The 26,883-nt window shown below is 41.8% G+C and overlaps 1 protein-coding gene across 6 annotated transcripts in view; it reads right to left on the reverse strand.

Moving 5' to 3' along the window:
- Window positions 1-26,883, reverse strand: part of LOC136862823 (metal cation symporter ZIP8) — a 920,308-nt gene that overhangs the window by 137,617 nt on the left and 755,808 nt on the right. For all 6 annotated transcript variants that reach the window (XM_067139088.2, XM_067139087.2, XM_068225787.1 and 3 more), the window contains one exon: window positions 6,863-6,995. In XM_067139088.2, coding sequence (XP_066995189.2) covers window positions 6,863-6,995 — 133 coding nt within the window. The remainder of the gene's footprint in view (window positions 1-6,862; window positions 6,996-26,883) is intronic.

The raw sequence follows: 26,883 nt of genomic DNA on the forward strand, positions 1-26,883 counted from the left end.
GCCTTAATTAAGGTACAGCCCCAGCATTTGCCTGGTGTGAAAATGGGAAACCACGGAAAACCATCTTCAGGGCTGCCGATAGTGGGATTCGAACCTACTATCTCCCGAATGCAAGCTCACAGCCGCCCGCCTCTACGCGCACGGCCAACTCGCCCGGTATGTCGGATTCTACAGCTACCTCATTTTCACCAAAAAATGCATATGATCAGTTTTGAAACTGAACTACTCAATTATTTATATTAGTTCTCTCTCTCTCCTTTCCTTTTGTATTTGGGAGATATTAGTCCTTGCCAAAATATTGTGATTTTCCTGCCATCAAAAATTGTGTTAAATATTTATCTATTATTCCAAGTATATTGTTGTTGTTACTTAGCTTTGTCCAAAATTCGCATGGGATTCCATTAATAGCACCTGATTTCTCCTCTTTCCTTTTTTTCATTGCCTCTAATACTTCCTCTGTAGTTATAGGACCATCTAATAAGGGTAGAGTATTCCCCATAAGTCTAAGCAGACGAGTATCATTTTTATTAGCTTTCATTTATTATGATCCCCTAATAACCCCTTGAAATAGACTATCCATTCATCGTTTCTTATACTCGCCTGTTCATTATTCTTATTTTCTTACAAATTATGTTTATTCTGTTCCATACTTTCTTGGTTTCATTTTGTTTACAATATCTATTTAACAACTGTACCCCTTTGGCTTGTCAATTATCTCTATTTTCACTTCATATACCTTTGTACTTCCTGTTTTGCTACACAATTTTATCCTCGACTCCTGTGATCCCTCATTTCTGTACGATTTTATTATTATCATCATTATTATCATTATGACTTTATTTACGTGGCGTGACTCAAACTGTTAATCCTGCACACTTACCGTTATACCAAAGATTTTGATTATTTTCCCTTCCCTTTCACACAGCCATTTTACTGCCAGCTATTACTATTGCTCTCTCCACCATCCGTATTACTTATTCAGTGTTAGAATGCTTTATCATGTTTTCAGTACCTATGATCAAAATTTCAAACGTTTCTCCTCTATAATAATTAGAGCCCTGCACGGATGCGGATATCCGCGAAGTTACTGTCTTGGTGGATGCAAACTGTATGGCATTGCGGATAATTTTGCTGATAATTTCTAATGATATTTATTGATTTTCACCCAGGTATACTCTTACTTTTGCGTGTAGTTAGGCAGCTCTTGACATTGGTATGGGAGAATGGTGGTATATATAGAGCCTCGAGACCATAAAGCCGTAAATCTGACCTAACCCTAACTGACCCCTGCCCGCAATTAATGGAAGAAAGGAACAAAGGTGAATAGGTCGGTAGTTATCGCAAGAGGAATTCCCGCATGAACTTGTGACTGTAGAGATTCTGGTGCCAGGTGTCAGGCCTATTGTACTGTATTAACAGACCTATCCGTTTCAATAACTTGGGTATAACATACTGTTGGTAAATATTTATAGTATCCGCGGATAACCATTTGAGGATGCGGATAACCATTACCCGCCGGAATATACGCAATACACACGCGCTACTGCGAGTTATTCGTGTTTTCCTTGCTGTGTGATAATTCCACTAGGGGAGCTAATTATGTCGTCCTCTGTATCCCTGTCCCTACTTGTACTCCTCATCCCCGTTTTACCCCAAATATCTTTCAAATTTTTTAGTACCTTGCGTTTATATACAACTACTTCTTTCTTTACTGTGCTATCATTTGGGAAACAGTTTTCTCTTCTGGTTCCACAGTTCTAGACTGCTGATGTCGTGAGGTCAACGCTCCGACTTCTGGGTAATTCAGCTTTTCCTCCTCGGTAAGCACACGCTAGTCTACCTACCGTGGAACTGACCTTCCAACTCACTGCTAACTCATGAGGGCGTTCTTCGATTTCTTGCAGCTGCTTGGCAGACCAAGATCTGCTCCAAGAATCTCCTACCACTGTTAGTGTGTTTCCTCTGATAAACGCGTTGAGACCTATGTTATGTGATTTGCCTAAGTGAAAGCGTAGCATTCTCAGGTCTTTCATCTCTTCCGAATCCAGTTCTTTTCTGATCCATATTTTAGTCCCTTTCAAGTTCTTCGCATTTTCCAAAACTCTACGCGCCTTTAGACTCGACATCATACCTACTTTCACAGGTCTCATTCCCGTAGTCTGTCCTGTTCTAAAAGCCTTGTCAATTTCACTCTCACTACAATTCAATTTCACTTTCTCCATGATCAGCGAGATTACATTGTTTATCATTTCATTGACATTTTCCTTACAAGAGTCTTCCAGTCCATATACTACTATATTTCTCTTCATACCCAATCTGACTCATGACTGATACTGTAATTCAAGTCTCTTAATCCATTCTTCTTAAGTGCTGTACTCGATTATTAATTTTCTCTAGATCAGAATCGTTTTCAGTCACGTTTATGTTGCTCAGCTTCGATTGTAGGTGGCTTTTCATACCCTTTAATTCCTTACTCTGGTCTATTAATATTAATATTTTCCTGGTCTTATGTACTTGGAACAACTCCTTAATTACCTCCTTACCGGGCGAGTTGGCCGTGCGTGTAGAGGCGCGCGGCTGTGAGCTTGCATCCGGGAGATAGTAGGTTCGAATCCCACCATTGGCAGCCCTGAAAATGGTTTTCCGTGGTTTCCCATTTTCACACCAGGCAAATGCTGGGGCTGTACCTCAATTAAGGCCACGGCCGCTTCCTTCCAACTCCTAGGCCTTTCCTATCCCATCGTCGCCATAAGACCTATCTGTGTCGGTGCGACGTAAAGCCCCTAGCAAAAAAAAAAAAAATCTTCCTTTAGCTTTCTGGTTTCCTCCTAAGATAGTCCAGGGTCGGAGTTCATTTCAATCACCAATCACAAAAGATATATCGTCATACTGACGTCAGCACCACTTGTGCTATATTAGAGGGACCGTTAACATCAAGGATATACCTAACTTTAATCCTGCAATGCCACCTCCATAGATACTACCATATGCCTGTTGTTCACTCGCATGCACTCTCTGTCACTTCACGTTCGTTCACCTAACCGGTTGGATTACAACTGAATAAGTTTAACAATGTCCCATTACTAGAATTATAAAACCTACAATACTATAATATTCCCCAGGGAAAATATCCCGGAATTAATAGACACATATTGTGATTTTCTCCAGGATGAAACCCGTGAAGTGAGCAACGAAAACGTGAATCATCGACACTCGTTTGGTAAGTTTGCTGCGTGTTGCTATATCATCAATCAAACCAGACATTGTGGCTTTATTCGTGAGGAGCAGTGCCAATTATCACATGGACAGATACATTAATTTTATATTACATTCATTCATCTCGTTTTAGCCAATTATGGACCCCGACATTTCAACTGTCTCCTTCTTTGGGCTTTGACATTTGCCCAGTACTTCTGCATTCGTTCTCGGTGTTGTTCATCCTCCCCCCCCCCCTGTGTCCATGCCTTTCCTGTTTTTAGCTTCGACCTTTCCTGGAAATCATAGCATGCTTGAAGTTTCCTCTTGAGTGGGACACGCTCTAGGATGTCACTATGTGTGACCTCCAGTTCTTCTAGATATTCTTCAACATCAATGAACCAGACCTCTTTGATTTTCTTGTCCTGAAAGTAATTTATTTAATGATCCGGTTATGCGATCTTGGTGGGTTCATTCGCGTCACGTGTCCATAAAACGTTATCCTTCTTTTCGGACGATCGGTTATCCTCTCCACATGATTGTATATTAGTAGTTGTGCTGTCTTCTGTATTCACCATTTTCTTTGACAGGGCCCAATCTTTCTTTGGCCTCCAGCTTTGGCTTTTCTTGTTCATTTTAATTTCTTTGCAATTTAACTGAATAGTTGTAATTAAGCTAATATTATATATATATATATAGAGAGAGAGAGAGAGTTCAATTTTATGTGTTTATAAAATACGAAATAATACTTTAAATTACATGGCCCGTGAACCAATCCATACTAATGGACGAAATAATACTTTAAATTACATGGCCCGTGAACCAATCCATACTAATGGCCGTGGACCTTTATCAAAAAGTAAAGTTTGGGCACCTAGGGTAAAGGAGGTAAAACAGGGAATGATTTCGGCAAACTCTTATATCATCTACACCGCGGGCGTAAAGAGTACTCGGTCTACGAAACCAATCGCACTTACATTCCAACTGAATATACCAGGTGTATGCATAATTTTTTTCCGGTTTTTGTGGTAAAGAAATCACGTGATTTTCAAGGGAAACTTTTTTTGTTTACTCAAAATACTGGCCATCGGCGTGTACACACTTCACCCATCTTTCTGGTAAGTTATGAATACCATGCCGGAAAAACTGCTTGTCTTTTGTGGCAAACCATTCGTCGAGCCATTTTCCAACTTCCTCGAAAATGCTAAAGTGCTGCTCAGCGAACGCTTGCCCCATTGATGCGAAGAGGTGATAGATGGCTCCAGGTCGGAGCAGTACGGCGGGTGCGGAAGGATGTCCCATCCAAGTGACTTCAAGGTGCCCACTGGTTTTGCTGTGTGAGACGGCGCGTGGTCGTGTAACAAAATCACTTTGCCATGTCTTCTGGCCCATTCCGGAAGCCTTTCGATCAATGCGTGATATTAACTAATCATTAACACTTTCCCGTTTTGGCCTGTGTGTGTTCCGAAGATTCACTTTCAACGGAACTTGGAATTATTTTTTCAAGCATACAATTTTAAGCTTTTCAGATATTACCAGGGCTACCACCCGCAACCGGTATGAAAGGAAATTTCTTTCAAAAACCCTTCCTTCAATAACTGAAAAACTGCTCTGGTAAACTGAGTCGATATAAGTACTATTTATTAACAACCACTTTTAAAATATTACACTATTTCAATGTTACAGTGAAATGACACAATACATTCCGAATTACGTTGCTTCTGGACCTGTTTCTTTCTCCACTGCTTTTCCTGCACCCTGACAGAATCGCGGGTGCAATCTGTGTCACACATGAGGATTTGATCCATTTTAAGGACCGGATCACTTTCATGACGTCAACCATATGTGGAAGGAGGTATTCAGTTCTTACTTATTTCTATGGAGTCTGGCAGAGTGGTGTAGTAATGAAGAGGCGTGTACTAAGACAAGTATCAACGCTCAGTAAACGAACCAGAGGAATTAAGCAGACGTGACGCTGCTGGGTTTCGAACCTGAGACTATCTTAGTAGAAGGGCTGTGTCCACTCTAGATTAAGCGCTGATTGGCTGTTGGGTATGTGACGTCACAGCGTGTGAGATTTGGAAATTGGGCGTCTGGCTACATGTGCAAGCTTCACCTTACAAGCTTAGATTCGACACAAGGCTTAACCTCACAGGGGCGTAACTTTACAGACCTATGTTAGATGACCGGGTAACAGCATAAGAATGTAAACTTAACCTTACATGCTTGGATTCGAACCCAGGCTTAACCTAACTGTCCTACTAGGCAAGATGGCTGCTATACATTGCTCTTGTGGGGGTAACTCTGTAGAGCTACCTCAAGGTCTTACAAATTATAACTTAGAACCTGTACGTCTTACCGGACTAATTTTGGGGAGCTGACGCAAGGGCTACTGGACAAGATGGGTGCTATACATGATTCTTATGAGACTACATCTGGAGAGCTACCTCAAAGGCTCCCAACTTGTAACTTAGGACCTATTGGTCTTATCGGACTAACTTTGGGGAAACGATGCAAAGGCTACTAGGCAATATGGCTGTTGTACATTGCTCTTATAAGACTAATACCAATAGGTCATATGTTACATGGTGAGTGAGTTGCAGGGATGTTGGGGATAGCACAAACACCCCGCCCCCGGGCCACTGGAATTAACCAATGAAGGTTAAAATCCCCGATCCGGCCGGGAATCGAACCCAGGACCCTTGTAACAGAAGGCCAGTACACTGACCATTCAGCCAATGGGTCGGACATTCCTGTAATTTAATAGTGAAGTCTTAAGTAGTACAATTCACGAAATAAAAACAGCCATGTAGTCTTAGACGTTCAGATGATCATCCTGTATTTGTGTGTGGTAATAACATCTCGTAATCGAACTTCTTAATCATGGACGAGTCCGAAGCTCAGAGATGGCATCAAATGAAACCTGACTCTTGACTTTAAACGGAATACTGAAGAACAGAAGAGCATTGTACTGCAACAACAGTTAAAATAGGTGACATATACTGTATATGTCAGCTGCATTTACAAGGTGCGTCTAAAATGTTCGGTGAATTATATCATAACGGAAAGTAAACAGAAGTTACAAAAATATATATCTTTAGCTGCCTTCAAAGTACTTTCCATTGACCACACTACACTTTTGGCAACGTGTATACAACTGCTGGAAATTGGCAACGAAGGGTTCTTTTGGAATAGATCGAAGCTCTGATGGCACACGTTTTTGTATGTTCGGTATGTCAGCACAATGCATGCCTTTGAGGATTCCCTTGAGGTGGGGAAAGAAAAATAAGTCTGCAGGTGCCACATGCCGGAAGTATGGTGGGTGTTCAAAACGTGGAGCATCATCAAGAGTTTCCTGTACATCCCGAAAACGCTTGAACCAGTCGTTAAACACATTTCCTGCTTAGGGATTCTGTTCCGAACTTGCACCAGCATCACCTGCGTCTCCATCACCGCTTTCCCAATTGCACTATAGCACACTACGTTCGACTGGCCCCAGCAGGTTAACCTGCTTCAGCTCCGTGTGTTCAACGCTACGCGGCGCTTCCTGAGATGTCTCTCTATTCACATGCACATGCAAGCAGTGTTACCACACGTGCAATTGCAATATCGGTCCATTCACCGTACTGTTTAGACATACCTTGTATATATCAACTAACAGCAATACCTTGTAATTGTGTGGGCCTTTCATCTCCATTATCTGTTATGGTCTCGGTGTGTTTATAAACCAAAGTCGAGCACGTTACGGTTGAGGTTTCTCGTTTCAACGTATTGTCTGTCGTCGTAGTTCTTCCAGGACACTGAAAGGGAACAAATAAATTAGTTGAATGTAAAACGTGGATTTAAGTAAGCCAAGGTGTTAGTACAGAATGTCCAATTGCCTTCAGTGGGCAATGCTAATGCAATACATTACATTACACCGAAACGTACAAAGAGGCTAAATACTGTACATTAAACTAAACAACCACTTATTCAACGGGTGCACTGTGTGGAAACCTTTTAAAATAACACGATGATTAACATGGTTTGTCTGTAAAATGGACATCTTCAGACCCAGGCTAAGAAATCCATCATAAGATCAAAAATAAATTTGTAAAATTGTTAAAAATAGTTTACTAGTTCTATTTTTATTTTTTATTTTATCTAATTACTATTTGAAATTCATTAAGCCAGGATTTAGTGTTGTGTGGAATGGGTTCATAATAGTACCAGATTTCTTAATTTAGGAACATTATTACTTGACAAGATAAAATATGACATTCACTTAAAAATTAGTCTGGCTTCACATAATGATGGACTAAAATAGTCTCTCTCTTCAATTTAGCCTCATCTATGTCACTTGAATCTCTGTAAGTATTCGAAAAGAAACATTGGTGTTTATTCTGTAAATGTAGAAAATGTTATAGAATTATGCTTATTAATTGTTCTTTCTTATTCCTTATTAACCATGTTATGTGCGGTGACATTTGATAGAAGCTTGAATTCACTCTGAACTAGCGAGGCTGTGAGAATAGAACATCTAACCGTAACTTCCAGATATATTGTTTTTTTCCCCTTCCTGACCTCTGCCCAGTTACTTCCGGTCGGCACTACACGTGGACTCATGCTCTTCTTGCGTTTACTATTGCGTGTTTCTGTGGTGGATGGTTGTGTGGTGCGGCGTGTTGAAATGAGGGGTGTATTAAGATGAATAAAAACACCCAGTGACTAGAACATGGAACTAATTTTCATTCTAATTAGCGGACAAAATGTGAATCTCTTTCTCTCATGATCGGTCAGTTTTCATACCCTTGTAGCTGTGAGCTGTGACTTTCCCACTGATGTTCTTTCATCACTTATTTAACTTTTTAGTATATTCAACGTTGTTTTCGGAAACCACTGTGCCTTTATTATTCTCCTTCTATATTATTATAGTTTGGTTAACTTTCCCGCTTATATTATTTGTGTTTAATCCAAGTAATCTTTGTTGCAGCTTTAGCAGCGCCTACTCGGTGCTGTATATAAACCAGTATCTCCACTCGTCTCAATACGTCTGGTTTTACATATAGGCTCTTTCTTTTCCGCCTATGTGATTTTCCTTCACACTTAATACCACGCCTCAATACCATCCTTTTCTACCAACACAAACCTGCCTGGTAGCATGTCTGACATTGGGACAGGCAGATACTCCTGTAGTGTCTTTTCCCACTCCCCTGCTATCTCTTTCTTCTCAGAACTAATAGCATGTCGGAGGCAATGTAGAATAGTGACGATTGCCACGCGGGGGAAGCGCGCTTCGGGGGCCTCCCGGCGAAGAAAAAGAATCGTCTTAACACACTACACACTTCGCACTCTTCCTTGAAGACACTCCTGCTGACCAACACATCGCAGAAGGCACTTGCGTCATCTTTAGTAGCTAATTTTGCTGCTCGTCAAAGCTGCAACCTGCATTTCCACTTCAATCAGACTCGAGCCGAAGTGTAAACATTATGTGACCTTCGCCACGCAACAACACTCGTATGCTCTTCATAATTCGCGGGTCTGCTACGATATATCTACAAGGATGTGTGCGTAGTTGACTACAAGCTTCTAATTTCCGCCAGGAGCGGAGATGTTATCTATTTTTAACTCCCTGCAAGATTTGGAATTACCATATCATGAACTTTATTTGCCAGCGCTGCTACAGATCTTAGTGTTTTATAACGTAGAAACATTATGCTGTTATTGCGAAGCAGAAACCTACAAGTTAAGTATCAAGATATCTAAATTGCCAATGAAATGATTTTTTCACGAAATTTGCCCGTTTAGGGTATTCAAGTTTCTACTTTTTTTCTTCTACGATTTAAATTAATTTTTCTTCGATTTTCTTCATGACTTATCGGTGTAATGTGTTTTCATTATTGTCGTTCTTCAAAATTATCGCTTAAAGAACACTTCAAGTTAAATTTTGGATTAGCGAGTCCTGTCGTCTATTTCTCTGCTTCAATGTTAAATGAATCTATTTCAGTTCGATTTCTATTCAAGAAATCTAAATTTGTATATTTAGATTACTATATTTATTTCCGTCCGCCTCTGTGGTGTAGTGGTTAGCGTGATTAGCTGCCACCCCCGGAGGTCCGGGTTCGATTCCCGGCTCTGCCACGAAATTTGAAAAGTGGTACGAGGGCTGGAACGGGGTCCACTCAGCCTCGGGAGGTCAACTGAGTAGAGGTGGGTTCGATTCCCACCTCAGCCATCCTGGAAGTGGTTTTCCGTGGTTTCCCACTTCTCCTCCAGGCGAATGCCGGGATGGTACCTAACTTCAGGCCACGGCCGCTTCCTTCCCTCTTCCTTGCCTATCCCTTCCAATCTTCCCATCCCTCCACTAGGCCCCTGTTCAGCATAGCAGGTGAGGCCGCCTGGGCGAAGTACTGGTCATACTCCCCAGTTGTATCCCCCGACCAAGAGTCTGAAGCTCCAGGACACTGCCCTTGAGGCGGTAGAGGTGGGATCCCTCGCTAAGTCCGAGGGAAAAACCAAACCTGGAGGGTAAACAGATGATGATGATGATGATGATATTTATTTCCTATAATTGTTAAATTTGTAATTGTTTTCTGCATTGGGACATTGTTAATATATTTTTTAAACTATTGTGTTCTCTTTTTGAAATCCGGTTTTCTGCTCTCCATTTGTTTTGTCTTTGTTTTTTAATGCTATTTGTTCGGGGCGTCGACCTACAGATATATTTTGCCCCTACTTTGACCATATATTATGAACCTACGTGTATTTGGATATTGCGGAAGTGTAAAGTGTGAGGAAAGGAACGTTAAGGACGACACAAATCCAGTCCCCAGGCCACGGATATTAATCATTTACAAATAAAAGACCCTGACCCGGCCGGAAATCGAACCAGGGGCCGCCGGGTGACAGGCGGACGCGTTGCCCCCTACACCGCGGGGCCGGACTCTGCTATCCATTACACCACCTTCAAATCCATCTTTCCGTATGCTCATACCTTCACCACTCGTATCCCATCTTCCGAAAAATAATTCGTCGTACCAAGGACCCCTTTCATTATTTTAATCACCTGTCATAATGGGAGGTATACGGCTCCTTAGATCAGGGCCTCTCAGGGTGCATGCGCGTGGTGCATGCACTGTGCACGGTGCAAAAGACGACTTCGCTTGGTTGACCAGAGTGCAGACCCTCCCACTCCTCGATTTGGAGCAATAGCGCTTACTCTCTCTTTCCCCACGCCTCTCTCGCTCGCTCCGCCTGTCTCCCTCTGCCCCACTTGCGCCGTAGCGCTCCAAATCCGGGCTGAGTTGAGCCGAGTATAGCCGAGTAGAGCCGACCTTAGCCGAGTATCCCAGAGACGAAGCGTTGATCCGAGCCATACCGAGCGGCACCGATGCACAGTGCACGGACCTCTTGCGCCTCGCTCTGCACGCGTGAGATTTTGGGCGTTTGAGAGGCCCTGCCTTAGATGAATGATCAGCGTAGTGCTTTTCGGTTCAGGGGGCTCCGGGTTCGATTCCTGGTCAGGTCGGAAATGTTAACATTAAATGGTTAATTCCCTTGTCTCTGCTGTACCAAATATCAGTGCAACTCACACACAACACTATATTCCACCACAATAATAGGCAGTTTCCTATACACAGCAGATGCCGCACACCCTCGTCGGAAGGTCTGCCTTATAAGGGCTGCGCCGGGCTAGAAATAGCCGCACGAAATAAAAGGGGGCATCAAACAGTTTCCGTTCGACAGCCGTACAGTCCTAACTCCGAATGCCAATCAAGGAAAATCGCCGTGAGCTTTGACGCACTCGTCCCACCTACGCACCAGTTTGAACATCTCCGTGTGCTGCTGCGTGAAGCTGCACATCCTCGTCCGACAGAAAGCGTCGACGCTACCGAAGATTATCTCAAGATCCATTGCTAGCGCACGAATGGTTATGCGTCGGTCCCTTCTAATCACCTAATCCACCGCCCGCTTGTTGTTGTCCGTAATGGATGGGGCTGGCCTCCCAGATCGACCGGCGTCTTGTGTCGAAACGCGACCCGCACCATTCCACAACGGTGGATTTCGACAGACATGCTACCCCATTAACAGTCTTCATTCTCCAATGGATGTCCACCGGTGTCTGTCCTTAGGCAGTCAAGAACAGAATAACAGCATGTTGGTCCTGTTTGAACGCATTTGGTAACAGCGTCGCAATAGTTCACGTGGCCGTATTTAACGCACGCACCTCGGTACGACACGACTGCTACACTAATACCTGTCCGTCCTTTTAAACCCGTATCGGAGTCACGCTACGTTGCATGTCCGCTTCAGCAACGCCCTCAAATGGAGACTTTTTCATCACGCCATATAAAAATAATTATCATGCGAGATCGAATCACATTCTTCTTCTACAAAGGGGTACTTCATACATTGCATCACGAGCACGATTGTCAATCTCACTACCGTAACAATGTGCGTTCCTGAATGTTTCTCTTCCTAATTCAAATTGTATTCAAACCGCATTTGGACTTGCAGACGTGCAGGTTGCATCACGGAGAATAGTATCCTGTTCACTGCACACACTCCAACTGACACAACACTCGCAAAACTGCATTCAATCGCTTCACTTACAAGTTCCTTCATGGTATATTTAGATGCACGCCTTGCAACAGAAACCGGTTTCATTCCTGTGATTCCCCCTCATATTTAGCGCAGGCACAGCATCCTTTTTTCTACTTTGTTTCAGGAGATTGGCTTATATTAATTCGATATTTCATAGTCCTCCTCTGTGAAATGCTTAGAGCATACGAAACTACTGACTGACTGACTGACTGACTGACTGACTGACAGATTCATCATCGCCGAGCCAAAACTACTAGACGTAAAGAAATGAAATTTTGAGGATACATTTATAATACAATGTAAGTGCTCGCTAAGGGAGGATTTTTGGATATTCCGTCGCTAAGGGGGTGAAAAGGGGGATGAACTTTTAAAATGAGTGTATCTGTATCTCAAAACTTTAAAAGTTTACAGGTGCAAAAATTGGTATTTAGAATCTCCTTCAAGAGTTAAGAAACACGTATTTTTTGTTTTCGGAAAATTCCACTAGGAGGGGTGAAAAAGGGTGAAAAGTGGTTGAATGCCTTTAGTGAGGATACTTATATCTCAGAAACTGAAGATATTACAGACCTGAAAATTGGTATTTTAAATCTCCTTTAAAAATAAGAAAACACGTATTTTTTTGTTTTTGGAAAATCCAATTAATGGGGGTTAAGCAGGAGTGACAAATGGGGTGAATATTTAGAAAATTTTAAAATTAGTGTATCTATATCTCAAAACTTTAAAAGTTTACAGATGTAAAAATCGGTATTTAGAATCTCCTTTAAAAATAAAATAACACATATTTTTTGGTTGCTAAGGGGGGTGAAAACGGGGGGGGGGCGTTTTTAAATAGGATATCTATATCTCAAAAACGCAAAACTTGGTATTTGGAATCTTCTTTAAAAATAAGGAAACACGTGTTTTTTGTTTTTGCAAAATCCCATTAAGGGGGTTGAAAAGGGGGGATATTTGGTTGAATACTTTTTATGAGGATACTTATATCACAAAAACTGAAGATGTTAAAGACATGAAAATTGGTATTTGGAATCTCCTTTAAAAAATAAAGAAACACGTATTTTTTGTTTCTGGAAAATCCAATGAATAGGGGATGAACGGGGGTGACAAACGGAGTGGAATTTAAAAAACATATCTCTAGGCCTACAATATATCTTAGATACGAAACATGTTACAGACTTGAACACTGGTACTAGGAATTTCCTGTAAAAGTAAAGAGACATATATATTTTTCTCGGAAAATCCAATTAAGGGGAACAAAAAAGGGGGTGAATTTTTAGAATGAGCATATCTACAGTATATCTGAAAAAATAACATGTTACAGAAGTGAAAACTGGTATTTTTTATCCCTTTCAAAAATAAGAAACACGTATTTTTTGTATTCGGAAAAAACATTTAGGGGAGTGGGCGAGAGGCGGGTAGAAAGGACTGAAAAGTGGGTTGAATTATTTGTATTAGTATACTGATATCTCAAAAACTGAAGACGTTACAGACGTAAAAATTGGTGTTTGGAATCTCATAAAGAAATGCATATTCTTTTCTTTTCGGAAAATCTACTTAGACGCGGGTGAAAAAAATTTAAAAATTAGTTAAATTATTTGTATGAGTCTACTTATATCTCAAAAACTATAAATGTTGCAAACATGAAAATCGGTGTTTGAATCTCCTTTAAAATTAAAGTAACACATATTCCTTTGATTTCGGAAAATCCAATTAAGGGGGGTGAAAGAATTGAAAAATGTATTGAATTATTTGCCTGAGGATACTTATATCTTATGAAAACTTAAGTTGATACAGACGTGAAAATTGTTATTTGGAATCTTCTTTAAAATAAAGATACGCTCATTTTAGGGGGAAAATAAACTTGCGGGGGGATGGGGTGAAAAGGAATTTAATTCCTTTTATGAGGACACATATCTCGAAAACTGAAGGTGTTACAGTGGTGATAATTGGTATTTAGAAGTTTCTTTATAAATAAACACGTATTTTTTGTTTTGTTATGTGGATACTTATATCTCAAAAACTGATGGTTACGGACGTGAAAATTGGAGTTTGGAATCTCCTTTAAAAATAAAGAAACACGCATTGGGTGGGAGGGGGGTGGGGTAATCAACGTAACGCGGGTGGGGTGAAAAAGGAGTTGAAGTCTTTTTGTGAGGATACTTATATCTCAAAAAAGGACGTTACAGACGTGAAAATTGGTATTTGGAATCTCCTTTAAAAATAAAGAAACACGTTTTCTTTTGTTTTCGGAAATCCACTTACGGGAGGAAGGAATTGAAATATTCGTTGAATTATTTGTATGAGGATACTTATATGTTTTCGGAAAACCGACTTGCGGGATGAGGGGGGGAGCTGTGAAAATAAGTAAAGAAGGAGTTGAATTCTGTTTAAGACGATACTTATATCTCAGAAACTGAAGATGTTACAGACGTGAAAGTTGGTATTTTGAATCTCGTTTAAAAATAAAGCGGGCGAGTTGGCCGTGTGGTTAGGGCGTGCAGCCGTGAACTCGCATCCGGGAGATAATGGGTTCGAACCCCACTGTCGGCAGCCCTGAAGATGGTTTTCCGTGGTTTATCATTTTCACACCAGGCAAATGCTGGGGCTGTACCTTAATTAAGGCCACGGCCACTTCCTTCCCATTCATAGGCCTTTCCTTCCCCATCGTCGCCATAAGACCTATCTGTGTCGGTGCGACGTAAAGAAAATAGCTTTAAAAATAAAGAAACACATATTTTGGTTTTTAGAAAAATCCACTTAAAGGGAAAGGGGGTGAAAAGAAGAGAAAAAGAAGTTGAATTAATTTTATGAGAATACTTATATCTCAAAAACTGAAGATGTTACAGATGTGAAAGATAGTACTGTATTTTGAATGTCTTTTAAACATAACGATGCTTGTTGTTTAAAGGGGCCTAACATCGAGGTCATCGGCCCGGAAACACGTACTTTTTGTTTTCGGAAAAACCACTTAAGGGGTTGAAAAGAATTGAAAAAGTAGGTGAATTTTGGAAATGAGCACCGGTATATCTACAGTATAAGTCAAAAACTTAACATGTTACAGTCATGAAACTTGGTATTTGGAAAGTCCTTTAAAAATACAGGAACACGTACTTTTTTGTTTTCGGAAAAGGCACTTAACGGGGGGGGGGGGGGTGAAATGTAGTGAAAAATAAGTGAATCATTTTTAATGAGGATGCTTACATCTCACAAACTGATGATGTTACAGACGCGCAAATTAGTATTTGGAATCTCCTTTAAAAGTAAAGGAACATGTATTTTTTGTGTTCGGAAAATGATAAGGACTGATAAAGGGGTTAAATTCTTTTTATGGGGATTCTTATAGCCTATCTCAACAACTGAAAATGTTACTACGTAGAGATAGATATTTGGAATCTCCTTTAAAAAGAAACTTTTTTCCGATTTGAGAGAATAATGTTTCTCATATGTACAGTTCTATGTTGCATGGTCATCTTAGCCCGAAAATGCAATAACACAGACGTGGTTTACAAAGAGTTTCCGGGCTAATGTAACTTAATTTGTCGGTGAATGTTTACTTTAGGGATGTTTAGATAATGTCTTAGTACAGTACCGACGAACGATAACATTTATTATTTTACGAAATCCACACGAGCGAAGCGGCGGGTAACTGCTGATTTTATATATATAGGTGATCGAATATGCTCTCTTCATTTTCAGCAGTCGAGCTACATAAGGGACTTGAGGTCTGAATTGTTGAATTTGCCTCGGAGGTGGGTGCTCAAACCCGGTGCTGTTCCCTCACGTATGTTGCCATACATTAACTCGAATGCTGTTTTAGTGAAATGAAATGGCGTGTGGTTTTTAGTGCCGGGAGTGTCCAAGAACATTTTCGGCTCGCCAGGTGCAGGTCTTTCGATTTGACGCCCGTCGTGATGAGGATGAAATGATGATGAAGACGACACATACACCCAGCCCCCGTGCCAGCGAAATTAACAAATGATGGTTAAAATTCCCGACCCTGCCGGGAATCGAACCCTGGACCCCTGTGACCAAAGACCAGCACGCTAACCATTTTGCCATGGAGCCGGACGCTGTTTTAGTGAATAGGAATGGTAACATGCCTGTATTTAGTACCTGCATGACCTTGCCTACATCAGATGAAAGGAAGGAGCCGTACGACAAAAGACTAGTGCAGAAACGAGCTCTTGAGACTTCAAAAAAATCTATCATCCATTAAGAGGACAGCTGACTAATCTACTGACACACAAGGTAAGCCTACTGCCACTTCAGAAAAGGGTAACTTATTAAAAACTATTGCAGCTCTTGAAGCAAGAAACGCTCGGTTTTCTGATGTGAATATAAAATTAAAATTACGAAACGAAGGACTTGCGAATGAGCTGTCATTTTCACAAAGAAATGTTCACAAACTAAAGAAGAACATGAGTGCTTTAGTGTCTGCCGCAGTTAAACGAATATTGAGCCAAATAAGATGTCTGTTAAATGGATCTTTTTTTTTGCTAGTTGTTTTACGTCGCACCGACACAGATAGGTCTTATGGCGACGATGGGATAGGAAAGGGCTAGGAGTAGGAAGGAAGTGGCCGTGGCCTTAATTAAGGTACAGCCCCAGCATTTGCCTGGTGTGAAAATGGGAAACCACGGAAAACCATCTTCAGGGCTGCCGATAGTGGGGTTCGAACATATTATCTCCCGAATACTGGATACTGGCCGCACTTAAGCGACTGCAGCTATCGAGCTCGGTTACATGGATCTAAAAGAGTTCAATGGAATAAGTAAGACGTCTGTAAAGCGATTACTCTACGTGTTGTTTCGCAGAAATGATGCATATACTTGCGAGAAAACTGCCTGCAGTTTCAACGTTAAGAATATGGACAAACCGCTCCTTTCGCAGTCGACCAGGCATATTGCAAGACGTTCTACAGTGGCCACAGAAAGTATTCGTACACCTATGGAATGTGATGGAACATCATTACGGCATACGAGCTGAAGTCAGATTTATAAACGGCATAACGACAGACATCAGATATAATCGCTGAACATACAGATCGTTTAAAAATGTAACATGATCGTCACGATACTGTATACATACTGTAGATCGTACCGCCAAGAAAGTATTCGTACAGTGCGTATGTACTGCCTTTGTGATTCGTTAAATCAGTTGTCGCACAGGTTTTCGCCGCTGTGTCTGCAGGAGGGGTTGTTACTGTATCTCTTCAGTCATCACTGTTCTATCGTTGCCTTAAGATTATTTAGTATGGGGCAAAAGAAAACGCAACTTTCATTGAGTCAACAAGAGAATATGGTGTTCATTGTATAAACAAGGTAAACGTTATCGTCAGATTGGAAAACAGCTGGACATTAGCTTTACTACGGTGATTTCAATAGTTAATAAATACAAACACAGCGGAAAAACAGAAAACAAACCCAGATTTGGTCGTCCAAAAGTGCTGACAGTACGGGAGCGACGCATTATTGTGCATTCGACACGAAAGGAACCGTTTCGAAGTGCTGCATCCATCGTCGAGGCCTCGCTTCAAGGTCCAACAATACGGTGAGTGTGCAAACTATAAGGAATGTATTGTACAGTGCAAACCTGCATAGTAGATGTCCACGAAAGAAGCCACTTATAAGTGAAAGAAATAGGCAGAAGCGCCTACAGTTCACGAAATAGTATTGTGAAAAGGCAATGGACTTTTGGAACACCGTTATTTTTTCTGGTGAAGCGAAATTTACAAAGTTTGGAACTGGAAGGAGCAGCAAGGTTTTGGCGGAAGCCAAACACCGAACTCGAACCTCAACACGTAAGTAAAACACGGAGGAACGAGTGTGATGGTTTGGGGCTGCATGGCTGCAAATGGAGTGGGAAACCTGGCATTTATTGATGGTATTATGGATGCCAGGAAGTACATAGATGTGTTGCGCCATAATTTAAGCAGCAGTGCAGACAAGCCTCATCTGGAAGGAGTCTTCCACTTCCAACAGTGCAATGATCCTAAGCATTGTGCCATGATAACCCGGGAATGGTTGTTGTGCAATGCCCCAAGAAGACTTCTCACTCCACCGCAGAGTCCAGATCTCAATCCCATAGAGAACCTGTGTGATCATCTAGGCAAAGAAGTGCAAGTAAGCCATCCTACTAGTAACGAACATCTTAAAGAGATACTCTCGGATACAAAGTCCAACATATCTGAAGAGTACATCAAACGTTTAGTTTGCTCAATACCAAGACGTGTGAAACAAGTCATCAAAGCTAAAGGCATGCATACAAAATATTAATACCGTGTTTGAACAAAAACTTCGGCACGTTTTGAATTATCTGATAGTGTACGAATACTTTTTTGTGTTACAAGACGGGTTTATTTGTTTATTATGTTGAGCGCTGTAAATCTCATAGCAATTGTACTGCAAGGTGTTGTATTTTCTTTATACATATGTCTCACTGGGTGTGTTTATATTAGTTCATGGTGCTTAATACACAAGATATACGTTAACATGTTGGTGTACGAATACTTTCTGTGGCCACTGTATATCTGATGAAAATACAAGCTGAAAGACTGAGCGACAAAGAACGAATCTGGGTTGTAACATCGATAGCAGAATTTGTTATGACCAAGAAGAAGAGAGAATAGTAGGCCCACATAGTAATGTTCATGTTGTTATGGTACGAGAGTTGTTTGCATCTTGGAAACAACCTGTCTACTTTGATTTTGACGTACAAATGACAGCTACGCTTCTGAAAATAATAATATTTTCCTTGGAGTGCATCTCATACAATGTTGTAGCTACTGTGGCACACATGGGATCCAAGAATGCATCTGTGTGGAAAGAACTTGAGGTAATATACCTAAATACCTCATTTTTCTAATCCTCACAACGCGAGCAGAAATGTGCGTGTGTTTGCTTACGTACCTCATTTCTTGGACGAAGGTATTGTACTACCTTGCAAAAAACCAGCAACGAGAAATGTGATTGAAAAATTACCGGTATTGGTTCTGGATAGTGGTGAATTTAAAATGTGTCCTAAGCTATTTCAGCAACATATTCATTTGATAGTCAGGGAACGACAGCGTGTACGATTATCAGCTGAGTTGTTTTCTAACACAACAGCACAGGCTATCCGGTACTTGATGCCAGAAGAAGAACATGTTAGTGCGTTCATATAGCTTGCCGATGAGACACTAGGCATTTTGAATTCTAGAATACCTGAGAGTCGCAAGACACTCACATGTGGGTTTGGCATTCAACGCAATGCACAGGAGAAATGCCTCACAGTATTTTATGAGTGTTCTGAGAACATGCGTGTTGGCTCTGCGAAACATACAGTATGCTTCCCTTTCGAAAAGGATTTTTGAAAAGTGTACCGGGCGGTACACCTCCACGCCGCTAATTTAAAATGTGCGCCAGTTGAAACTCCTCTGCTGGAGGAAGTCTGAACTTTATCGACGGTATTAATTTTCAAGTTTCTCAGAAGATGTCACTACTTGGAAAGTTTGGAGTTTTTGAACTGTGCCACTTTTGATGTATTTTTGTTTTACCGGTAGTAAGAAGTGTGAACTTTCTCTTCTAGAGGACACTACTGAAAAACTACAATGGTGCACCCTAGTGCGATGTGAAAGAACTGTTTTTTGGAGAAATTTTTATTTCAAAAGTTTGTTTCTTGTTAAATTTTTTTCTGTTATTGTTTAAGTTGGCTGTATACCCCTCTCTTTCCCCTTGTTTTGTATTTAGCCAATCCCGAATTTCTTTAATTCATTTCTGACCAATCTGATGTATCTTCCCCCAACTTGAATATGCTGCTTATCCCTAACCAATAAAGTTTTGGTGGGAGGGTGTTCTCATTCCAAAAACGCCTCGAACTTTCCGCGAGAGTATATAAACTGCTGATTTTTGGGTCTCTGCGCCACTTCTGTTCCATCTTTTAGTGTGTAAAGTACATAGCAGGGGGCGGGAAGCGCCTCTTTCTTCGGCAGCGGTCAACAACAAGGTAATGGCCGATTAATAACTTCTTTCTTTGCTAGCTCAGCAGTTTAACTCTCGGGGCGGGTCCGAAGATTTTCCATAATGTAACCTTCCTTAAAATGTAAAGACCCTTGGTATCTATTCTATCTTTAAACTGCATATCGGGATAGAGAGTGCTTAACACTCTCGAGCTCCCACTCATATTGTTTTGAGGTGAATTTATTTTTTCTCAACCTATTCTTCTTCAACGTAATGTAAATTGTTCCTTTCTAAAGTCACCTCTTTAGTATGGGATTAGCCCCTGCATTAATGGCCTAGTGCCAAGTAGGTTTTAAACAAATGTATTAGGAGTGCAGGTCGCCTCCTCTCAAGTGGTTATTTTAGAGGTCATGTAATTAACCTTTTTTCTTACTTAATAGACCTCAGTAGGTTGGGTATTTTACCCCTGTATCTATGTCCTTAGAGGACAACTTGAAGGTGGAGTTTGGTATGGCCTTTAATAGGCTTAATGTTGAGAGCGAGTGGCTCTTTCTCGAAAATTGAGTGTTGTATGCCTCGGGGAGGCTTTTCTGTGTAATTTGGAGCAAGTGCTCCTGAGCATGAATGGGGTTTTCTGCCCCTCTGTTAAAACCTATTTTGGAGTAAGGTTGGGCTGATTGCCCAAGAATTGTGAAGTCGGGGCGCGAAGCCCAAATCCGGTAAATATCGTAACTACATTTTGTTGCCTTGCTACTCTGTACCTGCCATGCTTGTTATTTCTTTATTTTGAAAAGAAAATATAACCTTGTTAATTTTACATGAACTCTAATTTCGTAGCTTGAGACCCGTTCACACCCGCACCTTCTTTCACCTCTAACTACCGCAAAAACACGGTAACACGTGGTAGCAGAGCGTGGTTGAATGGGTCTAAATTTAGCCCCTTTTGACGGCTAAACATTGCTTTGATTCAAACTCTAACAATTTTCTCAGTTGCTGGAATTTTTGATCTTTCCTGTTTCAAAATTGTTCTGTCATCATGCCCGGCCCTCGCGATGTTCTCCATCTTAACTATTTGCGCAAGGAGGAGTTGATCTATGAGTTAACTATCAGAAATGTGCAATCTGGAGGCACGGTTGCGATAGACACCAACAAGCTTAGAGAGTCCCTTGATTTGCCCATTTCCATCCCCAATTTGGGAGAGAAAGAAATTGACGACTCTCTTTCCACGATCACCGAGAATACTACTGGGCTAGCATCGGTAGTTAGTTTTTTTGACGAAAATGATCCTTCTCCTAATCAAATTAAGCGTGTGCAAGCCAGGCTATATCATTTTTCAAATAGAGTTAACGATCTGTTGTCTCTGAAGTTGAATGACGTTCAGAGGAAGGAAGCTAGTACGTTGCTTGAAAGTATTTCTGAATTATCTAGCAAGGTCACTCAATTGTTAACTGGGGAAGTTCCTCCCAAAATTGATCAACCCACCACGATGAATGTAGGTAGCGAGGAAGAGCCTCCTAAGGGAGAAGCCAATAGGATAACCGTTGCTGCTCAAACTATCTCTGCCCCATTGGACAACGAGTCTGAACGCCGTGCATCGTTGAATAATATACGTTCTGAATTAACTTCCTTGCCACTGAAACCTTTACCTACTATGTCACCCGGGTTTAGCAGCTTGCCTCATCCATTGGCAATGTTGCTCAGAGGTATCTCTAAGTTTTCCGTTAATACCACCAGTGACGTAATTTCATTTTTAAGATTTTTAGTTGAATTTCAGGATCATGCCCTTGTGTTTTCTCTTTCCCCATGTCAGATTTTGCAAATCATCTATCCCTATGCAATTGGTATTCTCTCAGACAAAATAGTAAGAGCAATTGCCGAGCAATCATCTATTGAGGATTTCCACGCCCACTTGCTAGCTAACTTCATCCCGGCTAGGGCCAGCTCCTCCCTTATTCAGAAGTACTATTATCGTGTACAGCGTTTGGATGAAAACTTAGCAGACTTCATCCAAGATATTAAATTCTATACTAGGGTGTTTGCCCTTCATTTTCCTGAAGATCAGATTGTACAGGCTATTGTAGAAGGAATTTCACCATCCTATAGGTCATATTTGTGTTTCGCGGCGTGCCCGCAAACCTTCTCTGAACTTGAAGCATTGGCCGTCTCAGGGGAAGGAGTTAGATACGCCGATTCTTTGCGTGTCGCGAAAGAACCTCCTCCTTCTTTTGGTAATCCTCGGCCTCCTCCTCCCCGCCGACCAGTCACACCTCGTAAATGCTATGCTTGCGGGTCGCCCGACCATCTTCGGAACAAGTGCCCATTGCTCAAGTCTAGTGGGACAAGGAATGGAACTGGTTCATCACAAGGCTGTTTTAAATGTGGCGCTTTCTCACATATCGCCAAGAATTGTCCCAATTCGAATAGCACCCCCTCCTGCTCAACTTCAGGTGCAACTTCCAACAACAATCAAAAGTGACTAGTGGCTTCGGCTGAGTCGACTAATCCATCTTCCCGAGGCTCAGCCCCTGGCAAACAGGTCGTAAATTCAGGGAATGTTCAATCTGCAAATCTATCTTTTGAATGCCCCAAAGAGTGTCTTAGGATTGCGGCGGATACCCCCGCACCGGTACCTTTTCTCAAACTTGAGTTAAATAATGAACCTGTAACAGCTCTTTTAGATTCAGGCAGTGTTTGTTCGATTATTTCGGCTGAATGGTATTCTAAATTGAAATCTGTTTGTAAACTACCTGACTATGTCTCATCTCCTGTTCAATATGTTTCGGCTAATTCATCTCCATTGGAAATCCTAGGTTCTGTAAATGTCAAAATTCGTATTTTTAAATTTACATGGAAAATCAAATTGTTTGTGGCTAAGCACCTGTCTTGCCCCATCATATTGGGAGCTGACTTCATTTCTCACACTGGTCCTGTGCTCGATCTTCAGAGTAAGTCGTGCACATTCAAATTTGCGTCCAATTGTAAAATTCCCTTGTTAAAGTGTAATTCTGTATCATGTTCATCTATTTCGCCTACCCAGGATGAGATGTTGTTAGACCTTAGACATCTACCTGAGGAGCAGGCTGATAGTATTCGTAAATTATGTCAGTCATTTCCAGAGGTGTTCTCTGATACTCTTGGTGTTACTGACCTTATTGAATACAAAATTGAGGTCACGGATTCAATTCCTGTCCGTTTTCCACCTTATAGGCTATCTCCACCTAAAATGAAGGCTCTGAAAGAAATCATCGATCAGATGTTGAAGGATGGTATTATTAGGCTCTCTAAGTCGGCGTATTCGTCACCTATTTTTCTAGTCCCGAAACCCCAAGGGGGCTTCAGGCCTGTCATTGATTATAGGGCTCTCAATCGGAAGGTGGTGTTACAATCTGTGCCCCTTCCCGACCTTCATTCTTGTTTTTCATGGTTCCGTAAGGCCAAGTTCTTCACCATCTTGGATTTGAATCAAGCCTACAATCAAATTCCCCTTGCGGAAGAGTCTAAACATCTTACAGCGTTTGCCACGGACTGGAATTTATACGAATACAACCGCGTGCGTTTCGGGCTCCCCACGGGAGCAGCTGTACTCACTAGGCTGCTAGATAGGGTCTTCTCCGACATAAAATTTGAGTACTTGTATCACTACTTGGATGATGTCGTCGTATTTTCGGAGACCTTTGAAGAACATCTAGATCATCTGCAAGAAGTCCTCAATCGCCTTCGTAAGGCTGGGTTAACTGTTAAGTTATCCAACGTCGCCTTTGCTAAGCCCTCTATGTCATTCCTAGGGCATATTGTGTCACCTGATGGTGTTGCAGTCGATCATTCGAGAACACAGGCCATCCGTGATTTTAAACCCCCTAAGGATATCAAAGGTATCGCCAGGTTCATTGGTATGGTGAATTTCTTCAGGAAGTTCATTCCTAACTTCGCTAATAGAGCGGCGCCCTTGAACCTTCTTCGTAGGAAAGGCATGAAATTCGAGTGGGGACCTTCTTAACAAGCCGCTTTTGAAGATCTTAAATTAGCTCTCTGTAATGCCCCTGTACTTGCTATGCCTGATTTCTCGAAGAAATTCATCGTCCAAACCGACGCGTCGTCGTCAGCAGTAGCTGCAGTCCTTCTTCAAGAGACTGAACTAGGGAGGCGACCCATCGCCTATGCATCTAGGACCTTGTCGGCTCAAGAAGCCAAGTATTCCATCTATGAGCTCGAAGGTTTGGCAGTCTTATTCGCCTTAGAAAAGTTCCGTCTCTATTTGGAACATGTCAAATTCGACCTGGAGACAGATAATCAAGCCTTAAGGTGGGTCTTAGGTAGGCCGCGTCGTACTGGTCGTATAGCCCGTTGGGCCATCCGTATTTCTGCCTTCCAATTCGATGTCCGGCATATCAGAGGTACCGAAAATGTTGTTGCTGATGGACTCAGCCGTATGTTTTCCAACGACGTCGAGACCCACGAACCGGTCGACAGTTCATCACCTCCCGAGTCCATACTATCTGGTGTTAATGCCATCTTAACAGATGCTCCCATGCTCTTTAGGGATATCGAGAAATACCAACGTGAAGATCCGACGCTGGCTCCGATAATGGAAACCCTTTCTTCTGGGGAACATGTTGTCCCTTATGTTCTGAGGAATGGTGTTCTATGTTGCCCTTCGAGGCATGATAAGATGATGAAGGTTGTCGTTCCAGCTGTTCTTGTGCCTATGATCTTCAAGTACTATCATGAGACCCCATTAGGGGGGCATCTTGGAATCTTTAAAACTCGTGAAAAGATTCGTGAAAGGTTCATCTGGAAGGGTATGGACGGTGAAATCCGTGAACTAGTAAAAGCTTGTAAATCTTGTTTGCTCAGTAAACCCACCATGTCCACCAAGGTAGGCCTTTTGTCTTCGCATCAAGCGTCGCGCCCCATGGAACGCCTGTATATTGATTATGTAGGACCCTTCCCCCAGTCAAAGGGAAATGCCAACAAGTTCATCTTTGTATGCGTAGATGGTTTTACAAGATTTTCCTGGTTATTTCCGACTAAGCTGGCTACCGCTCAGTCCACCATTACTTGCTTAAATTCTATTTTTGCCTCTTTTGGTCCGTGCCAATATATTGTGTCTGATAATGCTAAGGCGTTTACATCAAATCTTTTTCGTAAATTCTGCTTTGACCTGTCCATCTCTCATGTGACTACTTCTGCTTATTACCCTCAACCATCTCTGGCTGAACGGGTTAACCGTAATCTCAGGTCCGCGCTTATTGCCTATCATCATGAAGATCATTCCAGGTGGGACACGTCCCTGCATTGGTTAGCTTTTGCTTTGAATTCGGCGGTTCATGAATCACATAAATTTACTCCAGCCTCTTTGATGTTCAAGTTTGTTCCCAACACGCCGCTCTCTAACCTCTGGTCTCTGAGTGACATTCTACCTGAGACAATAGATCCGGACAACATTAAAGATCTTTGGAAGAAGGCTAAAGCCAATCTTAAAGTGTCTCATGAAAAGGTTAGGGAAAGGTATGATCGTGGACGGAGACCCACCCATTTGAAGGTAGGTGACCAGGTAATGGTCAAGAATTTTGTTCCCGCGGGCAAGCTTGCCCCCAGATTTCATGGGCCGTGCATAATTCTCGATTTCCTTACTCCGGTTACGTTGTTATTAAGCAATCCAGCCACCGAGAGGATATTTAGGGTTCACCTGTCGCAGGTGAAACCTGTATAATTGCTGTGCTAACTTGCCTCATATTATCTTGAAAGGAATATGAAGGTTATATATATATATATATATATATATATATTTTTTTTTTGAGTTTCACTTTTAAGGCTTTCTGCCCCTTCTATAATATTTTGTTTTATATGTAAGCATTTTTGTAAAACCTGCCCCGAACCGTTAAACTGCCATCCTGTCCTTCCCACGGCCATTACCACGCTCCTGTCTCCTGCTCCACTCTACACAGTGGCTTATTTAATGCCATGGATATCTGCACGCCGCTGGCCCCTCAACCTCTCCACAAGCCTGTGCCCTCAAAAAAATAAAAGATGATGGTCCAACAAATTCTGCCGCCTAGCTTTAATGTTTCAGTGCCCCTGCAGCCGCGCGGCGCCGTGCCGCGGCTGGGATAGAGGAAGGGCCCCCTCGACCCCAGCGAGGACGACATGTGTACGGCGAGCCGGAGCTCTCCTCCCGGCCAAGGCTGATGTGCGGCGCACGACCTGCTACTGGCCCGCAGCCTGTATATGTTCACCGCGGGCGCGGCGTGCTTCTACACCTCTGCTCCCCTCATAGTGCGGGCGAGCGGTATCTCAGGGTACTTGAGGGGCCCGGGCGGCCTCCTCTGAACGCAAGCAGTGGCGGCTGGTCTGGCCGTTAAAATCATCAACGTTTGAAGTACATATCCAGCTATATGGACATTCCAGTTCAACTTTACTACCTTTTCTTGGGTATTCTACTGCAATATTTGGTGGACTTAGAAAATTTTCCTCAACTTTAAAAACTAAAGTTTTCCTTCTGAATTCAACTTCTACAAACATAAAGACTTTACTTCACCAGTTACAACAAAAATTTTGAAACCGAATCAAACCAAATCAAGAAAATCTTATAAATACTTCTGCAATTAATCTCCATATCAACATCAAAACTTGGACCTTGTTTCCAAACAAATTGCATGTGTCACCCCTGGAGGAACTTTTGGGGGGGGGGGAGGTCTGTACCGGGCGGTACACCTCTACGCCGCTAATTTAAAATGTGCGCCAGTTGAAACTCCTCTGCTGGAGGAAGTCTGAACTTTATCGACGGTATTAATTTTCAAGTTTCTCAGAAGATGTCACTACTTGGAAAGTTTGGAGTTTTTGAACTGTGCCACTTTTGATGTATTTTTGTTTTGCCGGTAGTAAGAAGTGTGAACTTTCTCTTCTAGAGGACACTACTGAAAAACTACAATGGTGCACCCTAGTGCGATGTGAAAGAACTGTTTTTTGGAGAAATTTTTATTTCAAAAGTTTGTTTCTTGTTAAATTTTTTTCTGTTATTGTTTAAGTTGTCTGTATACCCCTCTCTTTCCCCTTGTTTTGTATTTAGCCAATCCCGAATTTCTTTAATTAATTTCTGACCAATCTGATGTATCTTCCCCCAACTTGAATATGCTGGTTATCCCTAACCAATAAAGTTTTGGTGGGAGGG

Source organism: Anabrus simplex, chromosome 2 (assembly GCF_040414725.1).
Source record: "Anabrus simplex isolate iqAnaSimp1 chromosome 2, ASM4041472v1, whole genome shotgun sequence".
Taxonomy (NCBI): domain Eukaryota; kingdom Metazoa; phylum Arthropoda; class Insecta; order Orthoptera; family Tettigoniidae; genus Anabrus; species Anabrus simplex.